Below are 17,435 nucleotides of genomic sequence, written 5' to 3' on the forward strand. Positions count from 1 at the left end.
CCGACTGAGTGCACTCTCTCTCTCTCTCTCTCTCTCTCTCATTCACCCGCCCTTGTTTATGCGCTGCTGTTATGTTGTGTCAGTGCAAAGCTGCTGCTGCTGCCGTGGAAATTCCAATCGAAATCTGATCGAGTTTTACATAATTTACTTACTTCTTGCTGTTCAATTTCCAGCTAGCATTTGCTGCATTTCCAATGTTACCCAAAAGTACTTGGATTCCAGGTAGAATTGTTCGGTAACGTTTCGCTACCAACGTCATACTTACATCTCTCCTCTTCCTCCAACGCGTCTATGTGATATAGCGTATTGTGTTGCCTGATATTGGAAGATGGAAATACAGCACGCGATTGTTGCAACTAAAACTTTTATTTATTTGAAATTCTTACAAGTACAGTGGATGATGACGCCCAAAAACCCCGCCCCTCCCCTTCATAGGCTCGCGCAAGGGGCTGGTGGTTTTGGGAAGATTGCGAGATGATTGGTGCAAAACAATGGACAAGGGAGAAGGAGGTGGCGATAACATACGATTTCCCTGTACACCGTGGCAACGAATGTGATTTTTTATGTTTGCTCTTCTCGCTATTTTTTACGCTGAAAACTTACATCTCATCTCGTGTAGCGCGCGCGCGTAAACCGGATTAACTAGTAGATAATTTTTATACTCTATATTATTTATATATATACACACATATCAACATAGCAAATAATAACAGTAGGGGGGGAAATGGATCGAAATTAACAGCACGGTCCACCTCCCCTCAGTGGCCCATTTTTTGTTTCTTCTTATCCTAAGCGGAGAGCACTGTGCAACACTGTCAACAGCACGTGTGTCTTTTTACCGGGACGGGGAGATAAAAAGCACACACCAACCAGACAGGAGGATGAAACGGTAATGGTAATGCGGCATTACGTTCCTTTTTTGTATGTTAAGAAGTTAATTTGCACGTGTGATGTTGCGTGTGTGCAATGATGTTCGATGATTACGGCGACAAACGATTGTACCGGGATATGTTACAGTTGCTGTTGAGTTCTTACTGCCAGGCTTTGCAAACGACGATACGATCCCCTTTCGATGGTTTTCGCGTGAACGAAGTCGGTGTAGCACATCCGCGCCCGGTTGGTGGGTCGGCGGCTGGTTTCATCTAAGTAGTAACTAGTCAACTGACTGTGTCAGCGTCATAAATACACAACAACAATGGCGTCAACGTGGTTTTGGGACAGGATAAGTCTTGAGGGATGAGGGATAATCTCTTTCGAGATTAGACGGGAATTGTTCGAGAGTTGCCGGACAGGAGTAACATAGAAGGGTTTTAAAGGAGTGTGCCCCAGGATGGATTGTTTGGATAGTGGAAAGTTATAGCCCCATTCTTCCCCATCTCTGCAATCAGCAGTAGTAGCAGCAGCAGCAGCAGTCGGTGTGACCGGAAACCTCCTTCTCTTTGAGCGCATTCGCATATACGCATATACGCAAATCGTCGGTCTTCGGATGCGGTGTGTGATGTAGAATTGTGGTCATTTAGGTGGAATCTTCGATCGGAAACAGGTTAAACCCGGCGAAAATGTTGGGTTTTTCCTTTCCCCGTGCACGTATACGCACACTCCTGTGAGCTCTTGCCATCGATCTGTCCCCATCACTGAACGGATTTTCCTTTTGCGCATCGGCCCGGCACACGAGCCAGTCTTTGTGCTGTCCTTTGTTCATAATTTTGAACGACTATCTAGCGTCACACATGTCCCTTTCGCGTGCAACAGTTCTTCGGGGCTGATTGTGCTGTGCCGCGCGGTTCAGAATGAAACGGAAGGTAAATAAACATAAAAAGTTCCTCTTCTTTACTTCGCACTGCTCGCCGTTCTCGGAAGGGTTTCGGGTTTCGGTCACACTCTGCAATTCACTAAGAAGACACTTTTTGCTCGATTGCCAGAGTTAGGAATCCCTTCCTCTGTTCAGATTGAAAATGATGGAAATCCCAACCCGGGGATGGCGGAAAACTACAGCGCTCTGGATGCGCTCGGAGCGATCAATTTGCATCAAGAGCTCCCGTTTGCTGGCATTTTATGGAGGATAACGCGTGGCACGAGGCAGGGCTAAAGGTAGCAGCGCCATTCCTCCAGCACATCGAAAAACGACGAAATTCATGAAAACAACCGGCTGGAGCTTCTCTAGAACTATTTTACGGTAGCAGCAGTGTGTCCTTTGTGCTATTGTGATGATTGTTGCCCATAGCTTTGTAGCAATTTTGAAATGTGCTGTTGCCTTGTAACGATAGAAACGGAATAATGTTTCTTCGAACAAGTTATGGCGACATTTTTTAGAGAGCACATCTAAAGTAGTGAAATTAACGTTTTCACGCTGAGGTTGCTCGAGCGCCGATTAGTCCGATGTTCACTGCATTTCAATTTCACTCACACCATTTAAAAAAAAGACCCTAAATCACACCGTACTCACACAAATCGCACTTCACATACACACAAAATCACACGCAAGTCCAATTTCGCTCTACGTATCTCGCCCAGTGTGTGTGTGGGCCATATTGATTGTTCCTTTCCGTAACCACACACACAAACACGAACAGCATTTGAAGGATTATTGCCGAAAGGAGAAAAATTCTAAAACAAATTTTTCTCCTTCCCCACGTTGAACGTTGCGCGCCACTCACTTCGCTGCGATGCGTAACGGGTCGAAGAAAAGCACGATTTGCCAAGAAAGCGGGAGGAGAGCCGTCCAGCATTGGCCATTGGTACGGACGACTTAAGGGAAGACGGCGGTTACGCTACATGCTAGATATATGCGTCCGGCAAACGGAACAGGCCATGACCGCCATGCTTGTACACAGTCGAACATCGGAAGAGAATGCGCAATCTGTTGGCCGAATTTGCCGCCATCGCCACATCAGCTCTTCTTTCTGCCTTGGATGTAAACGAACTCCCAACGGGGCATGGCATCATCGAAACGAAGACAACTCCATGGCTGACTTGACTCCGCTTCCCCCTACGATACGCCGTCGTGCGTGGCGCGTTTGCGTTTTGAGCGCAGCCGAACTAGAAATTGGCCAACAAGTTCATGCATAGCTTGCAGTCGATCACTTTTCTCGTAGCACTTGGTACACTTTTACTATCCACAGCAGCAACAGCAGCAGCAGCCGCACCACCCATCACCGCATCCGACGATCCCTCCGCCGGCGCTGGTTTAGCCGCTGGCACCGGTACGCTGGCCATAATCATTTCTAACGACTCTAACCACTCGCAACATTTCTGCTCGCTGTCGAATGCCAGCGTTTGGCTGACCATTTCCACCGGCACATTGGGACGATAACTAAACACATAAGTGAAATCGTTAAATGGATTATTTTGCTAAACATTTACATAAAGAGAAAGAGAGAGAAAAATAGGGGAATGCTAAAAACAAGGGAATGTTTGTTATGGTGATGCATCGATGAGCGCGTTGAGGAATTGTTTCTGCCGACATCACGTCACACGCAGCAGCAAAAGGGGAAAGGACACCCACTCTCCCAGGTCCCGGTTATGGCCATTCTGAGAACACAGCTAACACATAGCAAAAGCACGAACATCACAACCGCCGGTTCCGGCAGGAAGGGAGGCCCACCGCTCACCTAGAAACCTGTTGTGCCCACAACCCATTCCCCCACACACCGCAAAATGGTTCACCCCACGCCCAACCGATTGCCCCGGATGCATACGTACGCTTTAATAATGGATTTGAGTGCAAGTTTGCGTTCACGCTCGATGAACCAATCGATCAAATACCCGGCCATCAATGGCGCATCGCGATAGAGCTTGAAGAAAGTGCTATAATTGCTCAGCGCCCAGGCCGACCGGAGCCGGAGCGCGAACCCTACAATGTCACTCTCTTTATCCGCCGCCGTCAAGGACTTGAGAATGGTGGTCAGATCTGCCCGAGGGAGGAAACACAGAAAAAGAAAGATATTATTGCATACTGCGAGCAACAGTAAGGACCCGGCTGATGCTTACCTAAGGTGTTTTTGGTGAAGATGTAGTACAGGATTCGGTACGCGGTAAACTCTAGATGGTTCTCGCCCCCCACATCGGTATAGAGCATTTTGAGCTGCGTCTGGCACTGGTTAAACTCCTCATGGTCGCCCTTTTCCATCGCAATGCGGGCGTGTGTTTCGTAAACCTGTACGGTGAACGCGTCTCGAATACCTTGTACCTGTAGAATAAGAAAAAGAGGAAGTTGGTCAACATAAATTACTTTTTTTCCTGATTGCACACCTTTTCCGCACTTACCGTTAAATCCTGCCTGATCGATTTCAGCTGATCGCAGGCATAGAAGTAATCCTGCTTTTCGACCCATCTCTTCTTGACGTTCTGCAACGAGTGGCGCAACACCTCGACCGGGCGCACCTCGGACGCGGCCGGTGCCTTCGTCAGACGGAGGAAGCTCTTTTCCAGATCGCGACACGTGCCGACGATGTGCAGATCGAACAGATCCACCTCATCGTCCTCGTGGTCGCGATCGCCCGCCTCGTCGACGAAGATGCGCGACGCCACCGTCGGCATGGTCTGCCTGCGGTCCTTCCTGCCACCGAACGGCGACACGATGTTGGAGGCAACGACCGGCGGCACCTTCTTGCCGCCCTGGCCGTTGAAGCGCGCGGCACGCTTCCTCAGTTGCTCCAGATCGCCCTCGACCGCGCCGCCAATCTGGCCGTGCTCTGAATAAAATCCGCCGTGTGATTTGCGCTGCTGCTGCTGCTGGTTTTTGCTGTTATTCATTTGATTTTTCTGATTCTTGTGCTTCTGTTGCTGCTGCTGGTGCTGCTGCTGCTTGCTGTTGCTGCTACCCTTGCCGAACGATTTGCTCGCGTAACCCCCGGCACGGCTGTCGTTGTCGCTGCTGCTCGACGTTCGCCGTCCCTTGCGGCGTGGCGACCGTGAATCGTCGCTGGACGAACGGCTGCGCCGATTGCGGCTGCCGCTGCTGCTGTACCGGCTGGGTGAGCGCGAACGCGACCGCGACGGGCGGGAAGATTTCCGGCTGCCCGCGGTCGAACCTCCGCCCGACTTGACGCCCAGCCTCGTGCCGAACGATTGCGAAAGACCCGCCTGGTTGGGTGCCGGCTTCTTAGCCCCGTACGGCGCCGGGTGCTGGCCGCCTCCCTTGACGTTTCCGAGCGGGCTCTGGTACTGGGCCAGCCCGCCAAGCTTGCCGCCCTTGTTGTTGGGCGACCCCATGCCCAGCACGCCACTGCCAAGGTTCGGCAGCAGCAGCGGCTGCTGGTTGCGCTCGCTGTGCACGCTCGGCACTGGCTCGTTGTCCCAGTCTTTCGTCCACAATTCACCCTTGTTGGCCGCGGCCGTAATGCGCCCCTTCAGACAGATGTCGATCTGATCTTTGTCGAAATCGGTCTTGCACTTGGCGTAGCATCGGGCCACGAAGTTGTTCAAGCTTTGCGGCCAATCGTCGGTTGGATTGTGGAACGGATCGGGCTTCTTCGGCGGCCCAACGATCGGCGGCGTCGGGGCCTGCGGCTGCGGCGCGAGCCCAATGCCGGCGCCGGGACCGACACCACCGGGAATGGCACCACCTGGCACTGCCGGCAGCGGAGGCGGCGGCTTGCTCAGATCGGGGGGAGACGTTACAAAGCTGGCACCGGCACTGCCGCCAGCAGGTGACACCGGCAGCGAGCCCGCCGGCATCAGTGGCGGAATATTGGCGGTCGGGTTGAGCATACCGTTCATGAAAATTGTACCACCGCCGCCACCACCACCACCACCAGCGCCACCATTCCCATTGCCATGCTGGTTGTTCATGTTGTTGTTTTTGTTCTTTTTGCGCTTCTTCTTGCCACCGCCCGTACCATTTTGGTTTTGGAACGCGGCCATCATCTGCTGGTGTTGCTGTTGCTGCATGTGCTGCTGCTGTTGCTGGGCGTGTATTTGGCTTGCCTGTGCCAGCGGATTGCTGGCCACGATCGGGCTCACCCGCTGCGGATGCTTGTTGATGTTGAAGCGAATCGGCCCGAACTGACTGGGCGCCTGCTTGAAGCCCATTCCGTCATTACCGGACTGCTGTTGCTGCTGCTGCTGGTTCTGCTGAGGAGAGCTGAAAAACTTGCCACCCGCCATTCCAATGCCAGGCGAACCCATACCACCGGCGACACCGTTATCGGACATTGGGCCAGCCGAAAATCCGGCTGGTGAGTTGTTCATCGTGCCGCCCACGCCGCTAACGCCCTTGTTGCTGTTGGCCGTCCCGAAGCCAGCCTGTCCCATGTTGCCCTGCAGGCCACCGCCAGAGTTGCTGTACTGCAGCTGCTGGTACAGCGCGTAAAACTGAGCATATTGCTGTTGCTGTTGCTGTTGCTGCTGCTGCTGCTGGTTCATTCCGTACGCTCCGCCGTAGCCCCCACCAGCTGCGGTCTGCTGCTGGACTGCCTGGGCGGCTGCCATCCAGGCAGCCTGCTGCTGGCTCAATGTTTGATCTTGCGAGTTCATAATCCTACTTACGACTGTTTCACCTACATTCATCGCACACGTCTACACGATGCGATGGACACGTTGACGCCAGGGATCGATGTCCACGTCGTTTGCTTCCCGCAGCGTCCCGAAAAACACACCAACCGTGCCTGCAGCACAAAGCAGCAACAGCGGACGAAAGCGAAAAGTGAAAATCCAAGATGGCGTCAGTGTAGGGCTCGTCTTATTTTTACCTGTGCGAGCGGGGTGCAACTTTGCACCGCCGATTTACGGCTGCCAGTTAACACTTACCGAAAAGAAAATGGTGCTTGTGTAGCAGAAAAGTGTTCTTTGTTGGCTGACGCTGGGTTTTCAAAGGGTGTTGCACGTTTTTATCACTGAAATAGAATAATTAATGTAAGCTCGTTTCACACACGCATCTACTTTCTGCGAAAATAAGTCTGTAGTGATGGCTTGACAGCGAGAGGAACAATCATTCCGAGAACGAACCGGTTCACGGAGCGAAACCGGTTCAATTCAAATTCATGTCGGATTGTAAACAGATGACCGTTGCTGGTTTGAAAGAATTTTGTTTTATTGGATATGAAATTACCCTATCAGCAAAAAAAAAGTTTAATATTAAGTGATTTATTTACAATATTATTTTAATATTTTTTTATGAAAACTGTTTTGCTGTAAATTTGTGACAGAGCTGATGAAATGAATGGTTCAAAATATATGGCATATCAAATCACGTTAATCTGTTGATCTAACATCATTCTCATTACGGATTATGATGATCTGTTTGCCCAGTGATTTTTTCGATGAGTTGGAGTGATGAAGGATATAAAGGATATGTAAACGAATATAATGGATCGAAATAACAATTCCAAGACATTTATATATTTGTGGCTTAGACAGACCTTGACCGATAATGTATGATGCACCAAAAAAGAAGAAAAAGAAGAAGAAGAAGAAGAAGAAGAAGAAAAAGAAACCGTCTCGAATACAGGGCTTCTTCTTCTATTTGTAATACACGTCCTACGCGGACAAGCCGGCCTATACAAGGCTTTTGAGACAGGGCTACGCAGTATAATTTCGAGGATTTACCCTTTTTTAATACAAAGGTAATCTCTGGTTTCTAGCCCTGAGTGGACTTAAAATTGGTCCTGAACCTGCAACGGTCTTGGAATTGCTACCAAAAGGCACTGGGACATCCTGGATCCTGGAACTTATACAGATCCTAGAACTGATCCCGAACCGATATTAATAGTGGAACTGATCTTGAGCTCATAATGGTCGTGGAACTTGTAAAGAACTTATTCATTTCCTGAAACTGATCCGCATACCATACCATACCATTCCTGATACAGATGCTGAACGAACCGCAAACCTTTTACCATTTCAGAACTGATACAGTATTTGCTCGATCCAGTAACAATAGTAGTTCACAAATTATTGTGTTTTTTTTTACAAAAAAAGGTTGTGTTTCAATTTTATTTTAAGTTAATTAAGCAGATTTGTGCAGAAATTATCACGAGTTATATATAGAAGGATCAAATAATTTGAACTACCCTCGGGATGCTCCAAAATAATTCAATTAAAAAATGTCAATAAATAAATGCAGAGATAAATAAATACGCTACAAATACACTACGCCTCGTTAAGAAAACAAATTTGTTAATTTGCTAATTTGCAATACAGCCAAATTTCCGTACAATCAGTGCGCAACAATCATTACGCCGATTTTACGCAAAACGTTAAGCGTGCCATGCATTAGTTAATCAAATGATAATTTAAACTCCCACCGTTAATAAGGATGTTCCAATTGACCGATCAAACGGTAATAATGTTTTTTGCGACTCATGGAACCATCAAAAAAACGAATAATAACTACAATTGCAAACATTAACTGACCAGCTAGTTCAACCTTCAGGAGCAATAGAAATAAAGAAGAAGCAACAAAAAACAACCAGCTCGCACATGTTTTATCAAACAGTGGTACAGCTGTGCGTGTTCGAGATTGTGATAAAGAAGGAAATAATAATGTTTTTCCGATCCACGCACGCACAGCGAAGTGAGGCGTAAAGAAGAAGCGGGAAGGCGCAGGCCGCGGAAGGCGCTATAAGTTCAAGGTAGAGCAGCACCAGCATTAATATGCGAAAGTGATGCTTTTCTAGCTCGGCCAAGCAAACGGCAAAACAATAACGACTTTTTCTACACCGCATCATTTGGCACCCGAGACTGACTGCCGCCTAACGATCGAGCGCTGATCTTCCGGGCAAACAAGCATAACACACAGACCACATGGAGCACGGCGGTCAGGTCGATATGGTTTAGCATAATTTTTTTTTATTTTTATTTTTTGCACCCGCGGTCACTAGAGGAAACGGTCTGCCAAGGACGAGTCCAAATAATGCACGCTGGTAGAGGAAGGGAGGTGATCATGCAGATTGATACATCCCCCCAACGCGCCTCAAACTCATTCATGTCTCTACCGGGAAGCGTTATTAGAAGTGGCTTGCGTAACGGTCAGGTAACAATTAAAACCCGTTTAAGTGTTTAGTTTAGTAAATAATCGCCCCTTCACCACAAGGGAGTAGCCCGTTGCTACCAGCAGCATCAAACATTGTATCGTGCACTCCTGTCGAAAGTTTTTGCTCCACATCTACCAGCAAATGATCTTCGCACGAAAACGCTTTTGTTTGCATCAATCGATCGTGCCCCGTACGCACCAGTTTACGTTCGATTCATTCATATTTTTTGCTGCTCAACTCCTCCTTCAACTAATTGCTCCATCGATTTACCAGCACAATGACAGGCGAACATCGCATGCACTAACCTCGCCGAATTGTGAACACGGTAGCGTGTTGCTCTGTGGCGCGCGCGCGCCCGTACGTCAAATCAAAACCACCGACACGTTCCGGTAGCGGTAGGGCGCGTGCCACTGCCACCCGTTCGCGCTACAACCAATTTCGCACATCGCCCAACGGTCGAGTGCACGCGCGTAGTCGTTCTGTAGTGCATGCCACCCCGTACGTTCTGTGTACTAGGGGACGCGAGCCGAACGATCGACCGACACACACACACACACACACACGATCAACCTTCCGATCGCGCGCCCCGAACGGAAGGAGCCGAACGGTGGTTCGTCGGTTTGCTTTGCTGAGGGGTTTGATAATCCGGCCGCGAATGGGGCCGCCGCTGTAGATGCATTCGATATGCCCGCGATCGCATCAAACACACACACGGGGTGGGAAGGCTAGGTAGCGAGAACCGGCCAGTACGCTTCATATATAAGAGCGCGCGCCAATGGACGAAGGAATTTAGTTTGAGCCTGACCGCTTCAAACGTTGCGCAGCAAGCAGCAGTGCGTGTGTGTGTGTATGTGTGTGCGAGAGAAAGAGTGCGTGTGCGTGCGTGTGTTTGTGTGCATCTCGTATACACTTCTTTGCACTCAGTGTCCATTATAGTTGGCAGCAGCCCGCAGGTGCAACGGAACCGCACACAGCATCCTTTCGCCCCACGTGCCCGTGTGTTGCGTGATATTTGGAGCAGCTCAGCGAGAGTCAGGCGCCTCCACCAAGGAACAGTGTGACCAGGAACAGATACAGCAGGTTGATCATCCACATCATCAGTGCTACGCGAAAGCAAATAAAACACACAAAATGCCCGCCAACGGTGTGTGTAGTGTTGGGCTGGAGGTGATCGAGGACAATGCCACCTATGCCAGCGGCTCGGACAGTGCCGGCGTGTCGGAGGACGAGGACGTGCAGCAGCTGTTTGTCAGCGGTGCCGATCGGGTGACCAGTGTGCTGCCCAAGAAGTCGGACATCCGCAAAGCCTCCCAGGTGGACGAGCAGGCAGCAGCAGCAGCAGCAGCAGTGTCGGAGAAGCGGTACGCCAGCCTGCCGAACCGCGAGCAGCATCAGCAGTTTCTGACGCAGTTCCTGACCGAGGTGCTCAACTCGGCCGTGTTCAATGCGACCGACCGGGCGAACAAGGTGCTGAACTGGGTCGATCCGGAGGAGCTGCAGCGGACGCTCGATCTCGCGCTCAAGGACGAGCCGGACACGCACGAGAAGCTGCTGGAGCTGACGCGCGCCACCATTCGCCATTCGGTCAAGACGGGCCATCCGTACTTTATGAATCAGCTGTTCTCGTCGGTCGATCCGTACGGGTTTGCGGGCCAGGTGCTGACCGATGCGCTCAACCCGAGCGTCTACACGTACGAGGTGTCGCCCGTGTTTGTGCTGATGGAGGAGGTGGTGCTGCGGGAAATGCGCACGATCGTCGGCTATCCGGATGGCGAGGGCGATGGAATTTTCGCGCCCGGCGGCTCGATGGCCAACGGGTACGCAATTAGCTGCGCTCGCCACAAGTTCATGCCCGACATTAAGGTAGGTGGCGATTAGAAAGGACACTAAATGGGGGAGGGCTTTTAGCTTTACTGTGTGTGTGTGTGCGCATGTTTGTGGAATGGGAAAATAAGAAGGACAATTTTACTTTTTGCTGTTTTACTGTGCCATATTAGAGAGCGTGTAATTACCAGTCTGTTCCAATTATTGTACAGCAGTTAAGCATCTTCCAGTAAACCCTACACTGTGGCCACACTTATCGCTATTAAGATTAAGTACACAAATGTGCGCTGCAAAATTATCCTCAAACGGAATGTACTAACTGCAGCGCAAAATGGTTCTAGTGCCATTAGCAGCACACTTTCGTTTCGCACGTGGCGCACACCAACCATTCGCTAGAACGTTCCCTTTCTACGAAACTATACGCCAGCTTGTCTGGCGGTTGTTTGCCGGCACTAGCGTGTGGCATCATCCCCATTCACAGCGCTCAACATTGGCACGAGTTATCTGTACGTAGCCGTCTGCTGATGATGATGATTTAAATATAATTCCCGTCTGTCGCTTCGACCATCGATCGCGCCACCGGCAGTAGCTAAAGTGAAAGGGATGTTTGTGTGTGTCTCTGTATGGTGCGAATATGGGGTTAATTACAGGAACGAACTCAAGCTCCTTAAAATAGCCTGCCCACCCTGCCCATCCGAACGGTGATGCACTCTGAAGCTGTAAAAAGGCTCCCCTTTCGCGTGTGTACGGGGTCCCCGATCCTCAAATAGCACACCAGAAGGCCAGAAGGCGCGAGAACTACCCCTGCGATGTCCATGAAAGACATAAAAACCGACCAGAAGCTACCGACCCGCTCACTCATCCGACCATCCCCTTCCCCGAGGAATCCAATCAACCGTTAAAAAAGGGGAAGTGTTACTTCCTGCTACCTAGCTGCCAATCACACCGTGACATCTCTTTTACTGCGCCCAGTAGGCCTAGCTGGTGTTGTTGATTTTTTTATTTGCACCGTACGCCTCTTTGGCGGCGGAAAGGCTCTTGGCCCCTTAAACAGCCAATGATGACTTTGGCCCTGAACATTGGCTGTGTGTGTGTGTCCATGCCCGATACATCGCGAAAACACCGCGAACCTCTGTTATGGGGTGGGAAACAGCAACAGGCGCTGAACTGTGCGCTCGCGATCACAAAATCCTGCCACGCGCGTGTTCTTGCGCACCGGCGGCGGCAACTGCCGAGGCTTTCGGGCGACACGCGCCACTTCCATCGATCAGTGAACTGTTTTTGTCAAGTGAAGGGTGCAGGTGGGCATGGCATTGAAAAGCTAGCGGTGTTTGTGAAGGATCCATTTGACCTCCCGTCTTGAGGAAGAGGGAGTGTTAAACGACCAAAAAAAAGGCTCAACATTGCCATTTTCTGTCTCGCAAAGTGGTTTGAGCCGGTTTCTTCGATCTGTTTCCTCAAAATCATAAATTGGACACTTGTAAATTAAAACGAAAACATTAAAAAGGGGCGCCAAGAGAACCCGTCCCATGCATATCAACCGAGATCTCATCTGTTTACAAACAGTGCCTACGGGTGGAACAGGTTCTCTTTTTTTTTGGTTGGTTGATTGATATTCCGCGATCGTGGTGGTGATCGCTTTCGTGTGCCGTTATAATCACTTCACGTGAAGGTTAGTTGGTTTTTGTTTGTTTTGGTCTCACTTTTATTCAATTTTTGCCACCTTTTTGTTTAATATTCATTCCATCTCTCACAGCCGAGCGTTGTTACCGTGCAAGCGCTGTAGAGCATTCCTTCGATTCATTCTTCCTGCATGCTTGCACAATCATGCAACAAAGGTAGAAACTTTGTAAGAATTTTCCCATTAAACCTATAGGCACAGGAACAAAAGACAGCAAACAACTCCATTCACGAGAGCTTGGAATTTCCATCCCCTCATGGAAGTACCCAGCAGTTCTCGAAAGATAAACGCTTCCAGCACAAGGAAACTCCAAGCAAAATGGGGGAGTTATTGTACAAAGCGCAACGAGTTACTGCGCTCTAGACAAGCAGACTACTGTGTGCGGGTGTGTACGGGGGCTGCCCCTATCCACCCATTACTAGACACTAATTATCGCTAATACTACGTCCGTATCAGATCGCTTAGTGATCGCGTTTGATTCATCAAACCCGCACGCTGTGATCACGCTATCGACAGCATGATCAATCATTATGTGATGTCAGATAGAGGTGCGAGAGAGAGAGAGAGAGAGAGAGGTGCTCACTTTGCATGCTAGCCACAGCCTCCTAGAGGGCACAATTGCATTAATGAGGTGGGAAATCTCCCCTTGTTGCACGTCACTGACAACGATTGCATATTGTTAGCTGAACCGATAGTAGACCTTGACTCGATCGCTAATCTCATCGTGCTCGGTTGTCGCTTTCTTCCTCTTTTCAACATTACACAATCTCGGTGGTAGATAAGCTTGGATTGAGCTGGATTTCTGAATATACCAAACAAATCATACACATTGACATTGGGTTTGTAAACTTTAACAGCGGTTTAAACTGAAATTAGTTTGTTGTGGAAATATAAGCGTCATCGAAAAGGTCATAACATAACACTGCCGGGCGAGACGAGACGGTCGTAATCTCAACAGCTGATTGATAAGCTGATTTACATCAAGCGTTCGATTACACCTACCGACAGTGTCAACTCAGTAAGAATATTTGATATGAATTGGACATATTAGAGGATGATCCTGGGAGGAATAATGGCAGTCTTGTAACAAATTTGCTTGACAGCCTCTTTAAACTTGAACGACTTGTTGATCTATAATGATATTTTGATATTTCGTATGGCCTATGTACTAAGGATGACAACCTATGGCAATTGATTAAGCAACCAAGGACTTTTATGAGTAGTCGATCACTTGCTCGAGTTCTTAAAGTTTTATAGAAAATATGAACAATATAATAAATTACAAGATTCCTACTAAACGAAGGTCGTTCTTACGAGACTTGAGTTTAAGACGCACTTTCAAATCCTTTGGGATAGGTTCCGCATATTCCGCAAGCTGTTCACTAGCTTAAAAGATACCTACATGGTAGATTGTCAGGGTTAATTAAGCCTTAATTGCATGCCACATGAATTCTTTGAAGTGGTAAAGCGAAAAGGTTAAATTACTCTGTAGAGTGTATGGCATTAGTAAAGTTCTTGATTGCTAATAAAATACTCATTAGATGCAATTGGTAGACTTGCAGTATCAAGCAGAATACTCAAACGGCTCTGTTTATTTGAAAGCTGAACTTTCCCTGATTATCATCGCACATATATGATCATCTGGCAACAGATTCGAATTGAACATTTATCTATTTGTAATCGGTACCTATTGATGACTTCAACCAACATTCAATTTACTTATTATTTTTGCTTCATTACAGACGAAAGGATTGCATGCTCTTCCCCGATTGGTGATCTTCACCTCGGAAGACGCACATTACTCCGTGAAGAAGCTGGCGTCGTTCATGGGTATCGGTTCAGACAACGTCTACGCTATCAAGACCGACAACGTAGGCAAAATTCGTGTCGAGCATTTGGGTATGTTAGAAACAAAACAAAAAAAAAACACCCGGCAAAAGGTGAACAACATCATTTACGATATTGATTCGAACGCGTTGTTTCGTTTTGCAGAAAGTGAAATCCTCCGTGCCAAATCCGAGGGAGCGCTCCCGTTCATGGTGTCGGCCACGGCAGGCACCACCGTAATTGGTGCGTTCGATCCACTGGAGCAGATTGCCGACCTGTGCGCCAAGTACAATCTCTGGATGCACGTGGATGCGGCCTGGGGCGGCGGTGCACTGATGTCCAAGAAGTATCGTACCCTGCTGAAGGGAATCGAAAGGTAAGCCTGCTTCTACCGCGTCACAACCAACAATCGGAAGTGTGTACAGCGGTTGCGTTTGCGTGCTGCGTGTGCTTGGTTGTGATCTCGGGACGTGTTTATCCCTTTTTTGGGGGTAAAAAACACAGCCTGAAAACAGGTTTTCAGCCACAAGGAAGAATAGAACCATTCTTACTGGTTTTTGTTGTTGAGTTCTTGCTGATGATGTTGGGGGGGCTGTGACCCACGATGATGGACAGCACATTTCTTCCCCCTTGCTTCTTACAAGCTCTGTCTGCCGTACTGTACTGTCCAGCTGAACGAGGAAATGAATGTAGCTCGATCGAGTTGGAATGCTTCTGACACTGCCACACAGCCATTACTACCACGTGGCTCCACTCTCGCCTCCACTGCGCGTAACCTTGCGCGTTTGGCGCGAGGAGACGCAAAGGCAAGCTAAAAAGGGTTCAGTTCCATCTTGCACGGAGTTCTACTAAACAATGCATTCGAATGAGTGCTACCTGCATACCCCTTCTTACCTCCCCTAACGCGCGAGCAATAAAAGTTTCTTCATTTGGCCTTTACTTTCCGCACCGTACTTTGCGCGGCAAAGCTTCCAAGCCGATGCGCGACCTTTGGCAGCGGGAGGTGGTTTAGCGTGACACGATCGGGTTCGAGATCGGCATAGTTTTTTTTTTAGTTTTTGTTTTTAATGATCAGTTACTAATCGATCGATCGACATTCAATTGGTGCTGCTATTTGATGATTATACTTTCATGATACAATTGCTGCCGCTCTCAGCTTTGTGACAGCGAAGAAATCTGTACCGCGATTGCCCCTGCCTTTACCGCTCTTTATTTCCGGCTCCATGCACCTGACCCAAGTGTCCTCCATACGACCACTTGATGTTTAGCTCAGGCAAAGCAAAAAAAAGGCCCAAGCATCGGAACAAATGCATGCAATAATTGCCGGCAAAGTGATTAACTCCCCAGACCGCACGGAGCGACGGTGCTGCTCGATCGATCGCTTGTTTGGGGTCAATTTTCCGGCGAGTGGGAAATATAATTCGCACCGTCACTCGCCTCATTAGCTACCTACGTGGTGGCTACGGTTTTGGGGGCCTGGTACACTTACAGCACACGTTTGGCTTATTGCACTTTATGCCAACGACATTGGCCCAAAAGATTTGTCTACTACCGGTCCGGTTTTGCTGTAGCGGTGTAGTTAATCGCTCACAGCCGCCCCTCCTAACATCACAAGCTGCCCCCGGGGGCCCTGAAGGTAGCTATTTCTTGGTACTGGGGGCCGCCTTCACAACCGTGCCATGCTGCACAGTAAGGCCAATGTCAATGGCACGGCACGGTGAAAATGGACGCATCCTTGATCTGTGGCGGTCGCACATTGGCACATTGGTGGGGCGAGGTACAGGCAAAAACCAGAGCTAAACCGGCTAACCGTAACGCGACTGTGGGTCATGTCGGCGTGGCTAGTTGGGCTTTCATAGAGGGCGGGGTGGATAAAACATTGAATGAAATCATTTTTGGAGGCCGTTAACCGTGCAGCACGGTGCAGCGTTTGAATGAAAAGTTTGATAAATTGTCTCCAATTGCTTCTCGTACGTATCCAATTAATTCAGTTCCGAACACACACTTCCTGCCATTTTGCAGATCCGATTCAGTGACCTGGAATCCGCACAAGCTGCTGGCCGCACCGCAGCAGTGCTCCACGCTGCTGACCCGCCACCGCAACATCCTGGCCGAGGCGCACTCGACCAACGCGACGTACCTGTTCCAGAAGGACAAGTTCTACGACACGCGGTACGACACCGGCGATAAGCACATCCAGTGCGGCCGGCGGGCCGATGTGCTCAAGTTTTGGTTCATGTGGCGGGCCAAGGGTACGGCCGGGTTCGAGGCCCACATCGACAAGGTGTTCGAGAACGCGGAACACTTTACCAGCAGTATTAAGGCTCGGCCCGGTTTCGAGATGGTGATCGAGCAGCCGGAGTGCACCAACGTCTGCTTCTGGTACGTGCCGCCGGGGCTGCGCGGGGTGCCGCGCGACTCGGCCGAGTACCGGGACCGGCTGCACAAGGTCGCACCGAAGGTGAAGGAGCGCATGATGAAGGACGGCTCGATGATGATCACGTACCAGCCGATCCACGACAAGCCGAACTTTTTCCGGCTGGTGCTGCAGAACTCGTCGCTCGACAAGTCGGACATGAACTACATCATCGACGAGATTGAGCGATTGGGCAAGGATTTGTAGGGCCGCGGGTGTGTGGTGTGTGTGTGTCCGTGCTCGGGCGAATTCCTTGTTGTTTTTTTTTTCTCTCCCCCCTGTTGCTTAACTTATTTTCCACCCCGTTTCTTTATCGCGTACAGATGTATTTATTGAAAGCATTCGTTTACTAGCTAGAAGCTAGGAGGGTAAAATTTACAAAAAAAGGAAGGCAAAACACAAACGAATTGAATGTAACGGTCACCTCACTTCCGAAATGGTGCAAGAATTTGAACGGGAGAAGGCAACACAAAACAAAACAAAAATACATCGCAAGGTGCACCCTGGTAGAGGAGATACGGTGGATGCGATAGTGGATAGTGAAGAGACACGGTACAAGTGGAATAGCATGCACGTCCATAATGGGGGTGATGTTGTTCGCTTAAGATTACTTATTTGTGCTAGAAGTGTAAGCATGTTCCAATATATATGACTATTTTTATCAATGTGTCGTTTTAAAAAGGAATATTATTTATGATATAATATCACACCT

General features: G+C 49.2%; 2 protein-coding genes across 2 annotated transcripts; one reads left to right on the forward strand and one right to left on the reverse strand.

Moving 5' to 3' along the window:
* Positions 1-347: 347 nt before the first annotated feature.
* On the reverse strand, positions 348-6,901 carry LOC1279869 (leukocyte receptor cluster member 8). The gene is made up of 4 exons (XM_319649.6): positions 4,267-6,901; positions 3,991-4,189; positions 3,703-3,910; positions 348-3,313 (listed from the first exon to the last, which is right to left on the reverse strand). The coding sequence occupies exons 1-4, from the start codon at positions 6,508-6,510 to the stop codon at positions 3,040-3,042; spliced, it is 2,925 nt and encodes a 974-aa protein (XP_319649.5). The 5' UTR covers positions 6,511-6,901; the 3' UTR covers positions 348-3,039.
* A 1,887-nt stretch (positions 6,902-8,788) lies between these two features.
* On the forward strand, positions 8,789-17,388 carry LOC1279870 (cysteine sulfinic acid decarboxylase). Its single transcript, XM_319650.5, has 4 exons — positions 8,789-10,838; positions 14,223-14,379; positions 14,473-14,683; positions 16,330-17,388. Exons 1-4 carry the CDS (start codon positions 10,107-10,109, stop codon positions 16,928-16,930), a joined length of 1,701 nt encoding a protein of 566 aa, XP_319650.5. The 5' UTR covers positions 8,789-10,106; the 3' UTR covers positions 16,931-17,388.
* Positions 17,389-17,435: the final 47 nt, after the last annotated feature.

This window comes from Anopheles gambiae, chromosome 3 (genome assembly GCF_943734735.2).
Source record: "Anopheles gambiae chromosome 3, idAnoGambNW_F1_1, whole genome shotgun sequence".
In the NCBI taxonomy this organism is placed as follows: domain Eukaryota; kingdom Metazoa; phylum Arthropoda; class Insecta; order Diptera; family Culicidae; genus Anopheles; species Anopheles gambiae.

What these genes read in the sequence shown, in the direction of transcription:
- LOC1279869 (XM_319649.6), bottom strand. Translation starts at nt 6,510, where the DNA reads ATGAATGTAGGTGAAACAGTCGTAAGTAGGATTATGAACTCGCAAGAT. An exon ending in CTTCACCAAAAACACCTTAG is followed by an intron (nt 3,911 to 3,990) that starts GTAAGCATCAGC and finishes TCCCTCGGGCAG; the next exon opens with ATCTGACCACCATTCTCAAG. An exon ending in CTCAAATCCATTATTAAAGC is followed by an intron (nt 3,314 to 3,702) that starts GTACGTATGCAT and finishes TTATGTGTTTAG; the next exon opens with TTATCGTCCCAATGTGCCGG.
- LOC1279870 (XM_319650.5), top strand. Translation starts at nt 10,107, where the DNA reads ATGCCCGCCAACGGTGTGTGTAGTGTTGGGCTGGAGGTGATCGAGGAC. An exon ending in AGTTCATGCCCGACATTAAG is followed by an intron (nt 10,839 to 14,222) that starts GTAGGTGGCGAT and finishes GCTTCATTACAG; the next exon opens with ACGAAAGGATTGCATGCTCT. An exon ending in CTGCTGAAGGGAATCGAAAG is followed by an intron (nt 14,684 to 16,329) that starts GTAAGCCTGCTT and finishes GCCATTTTGCAG; the next exon opens with ATCCGATTCAGTGACCTGGA.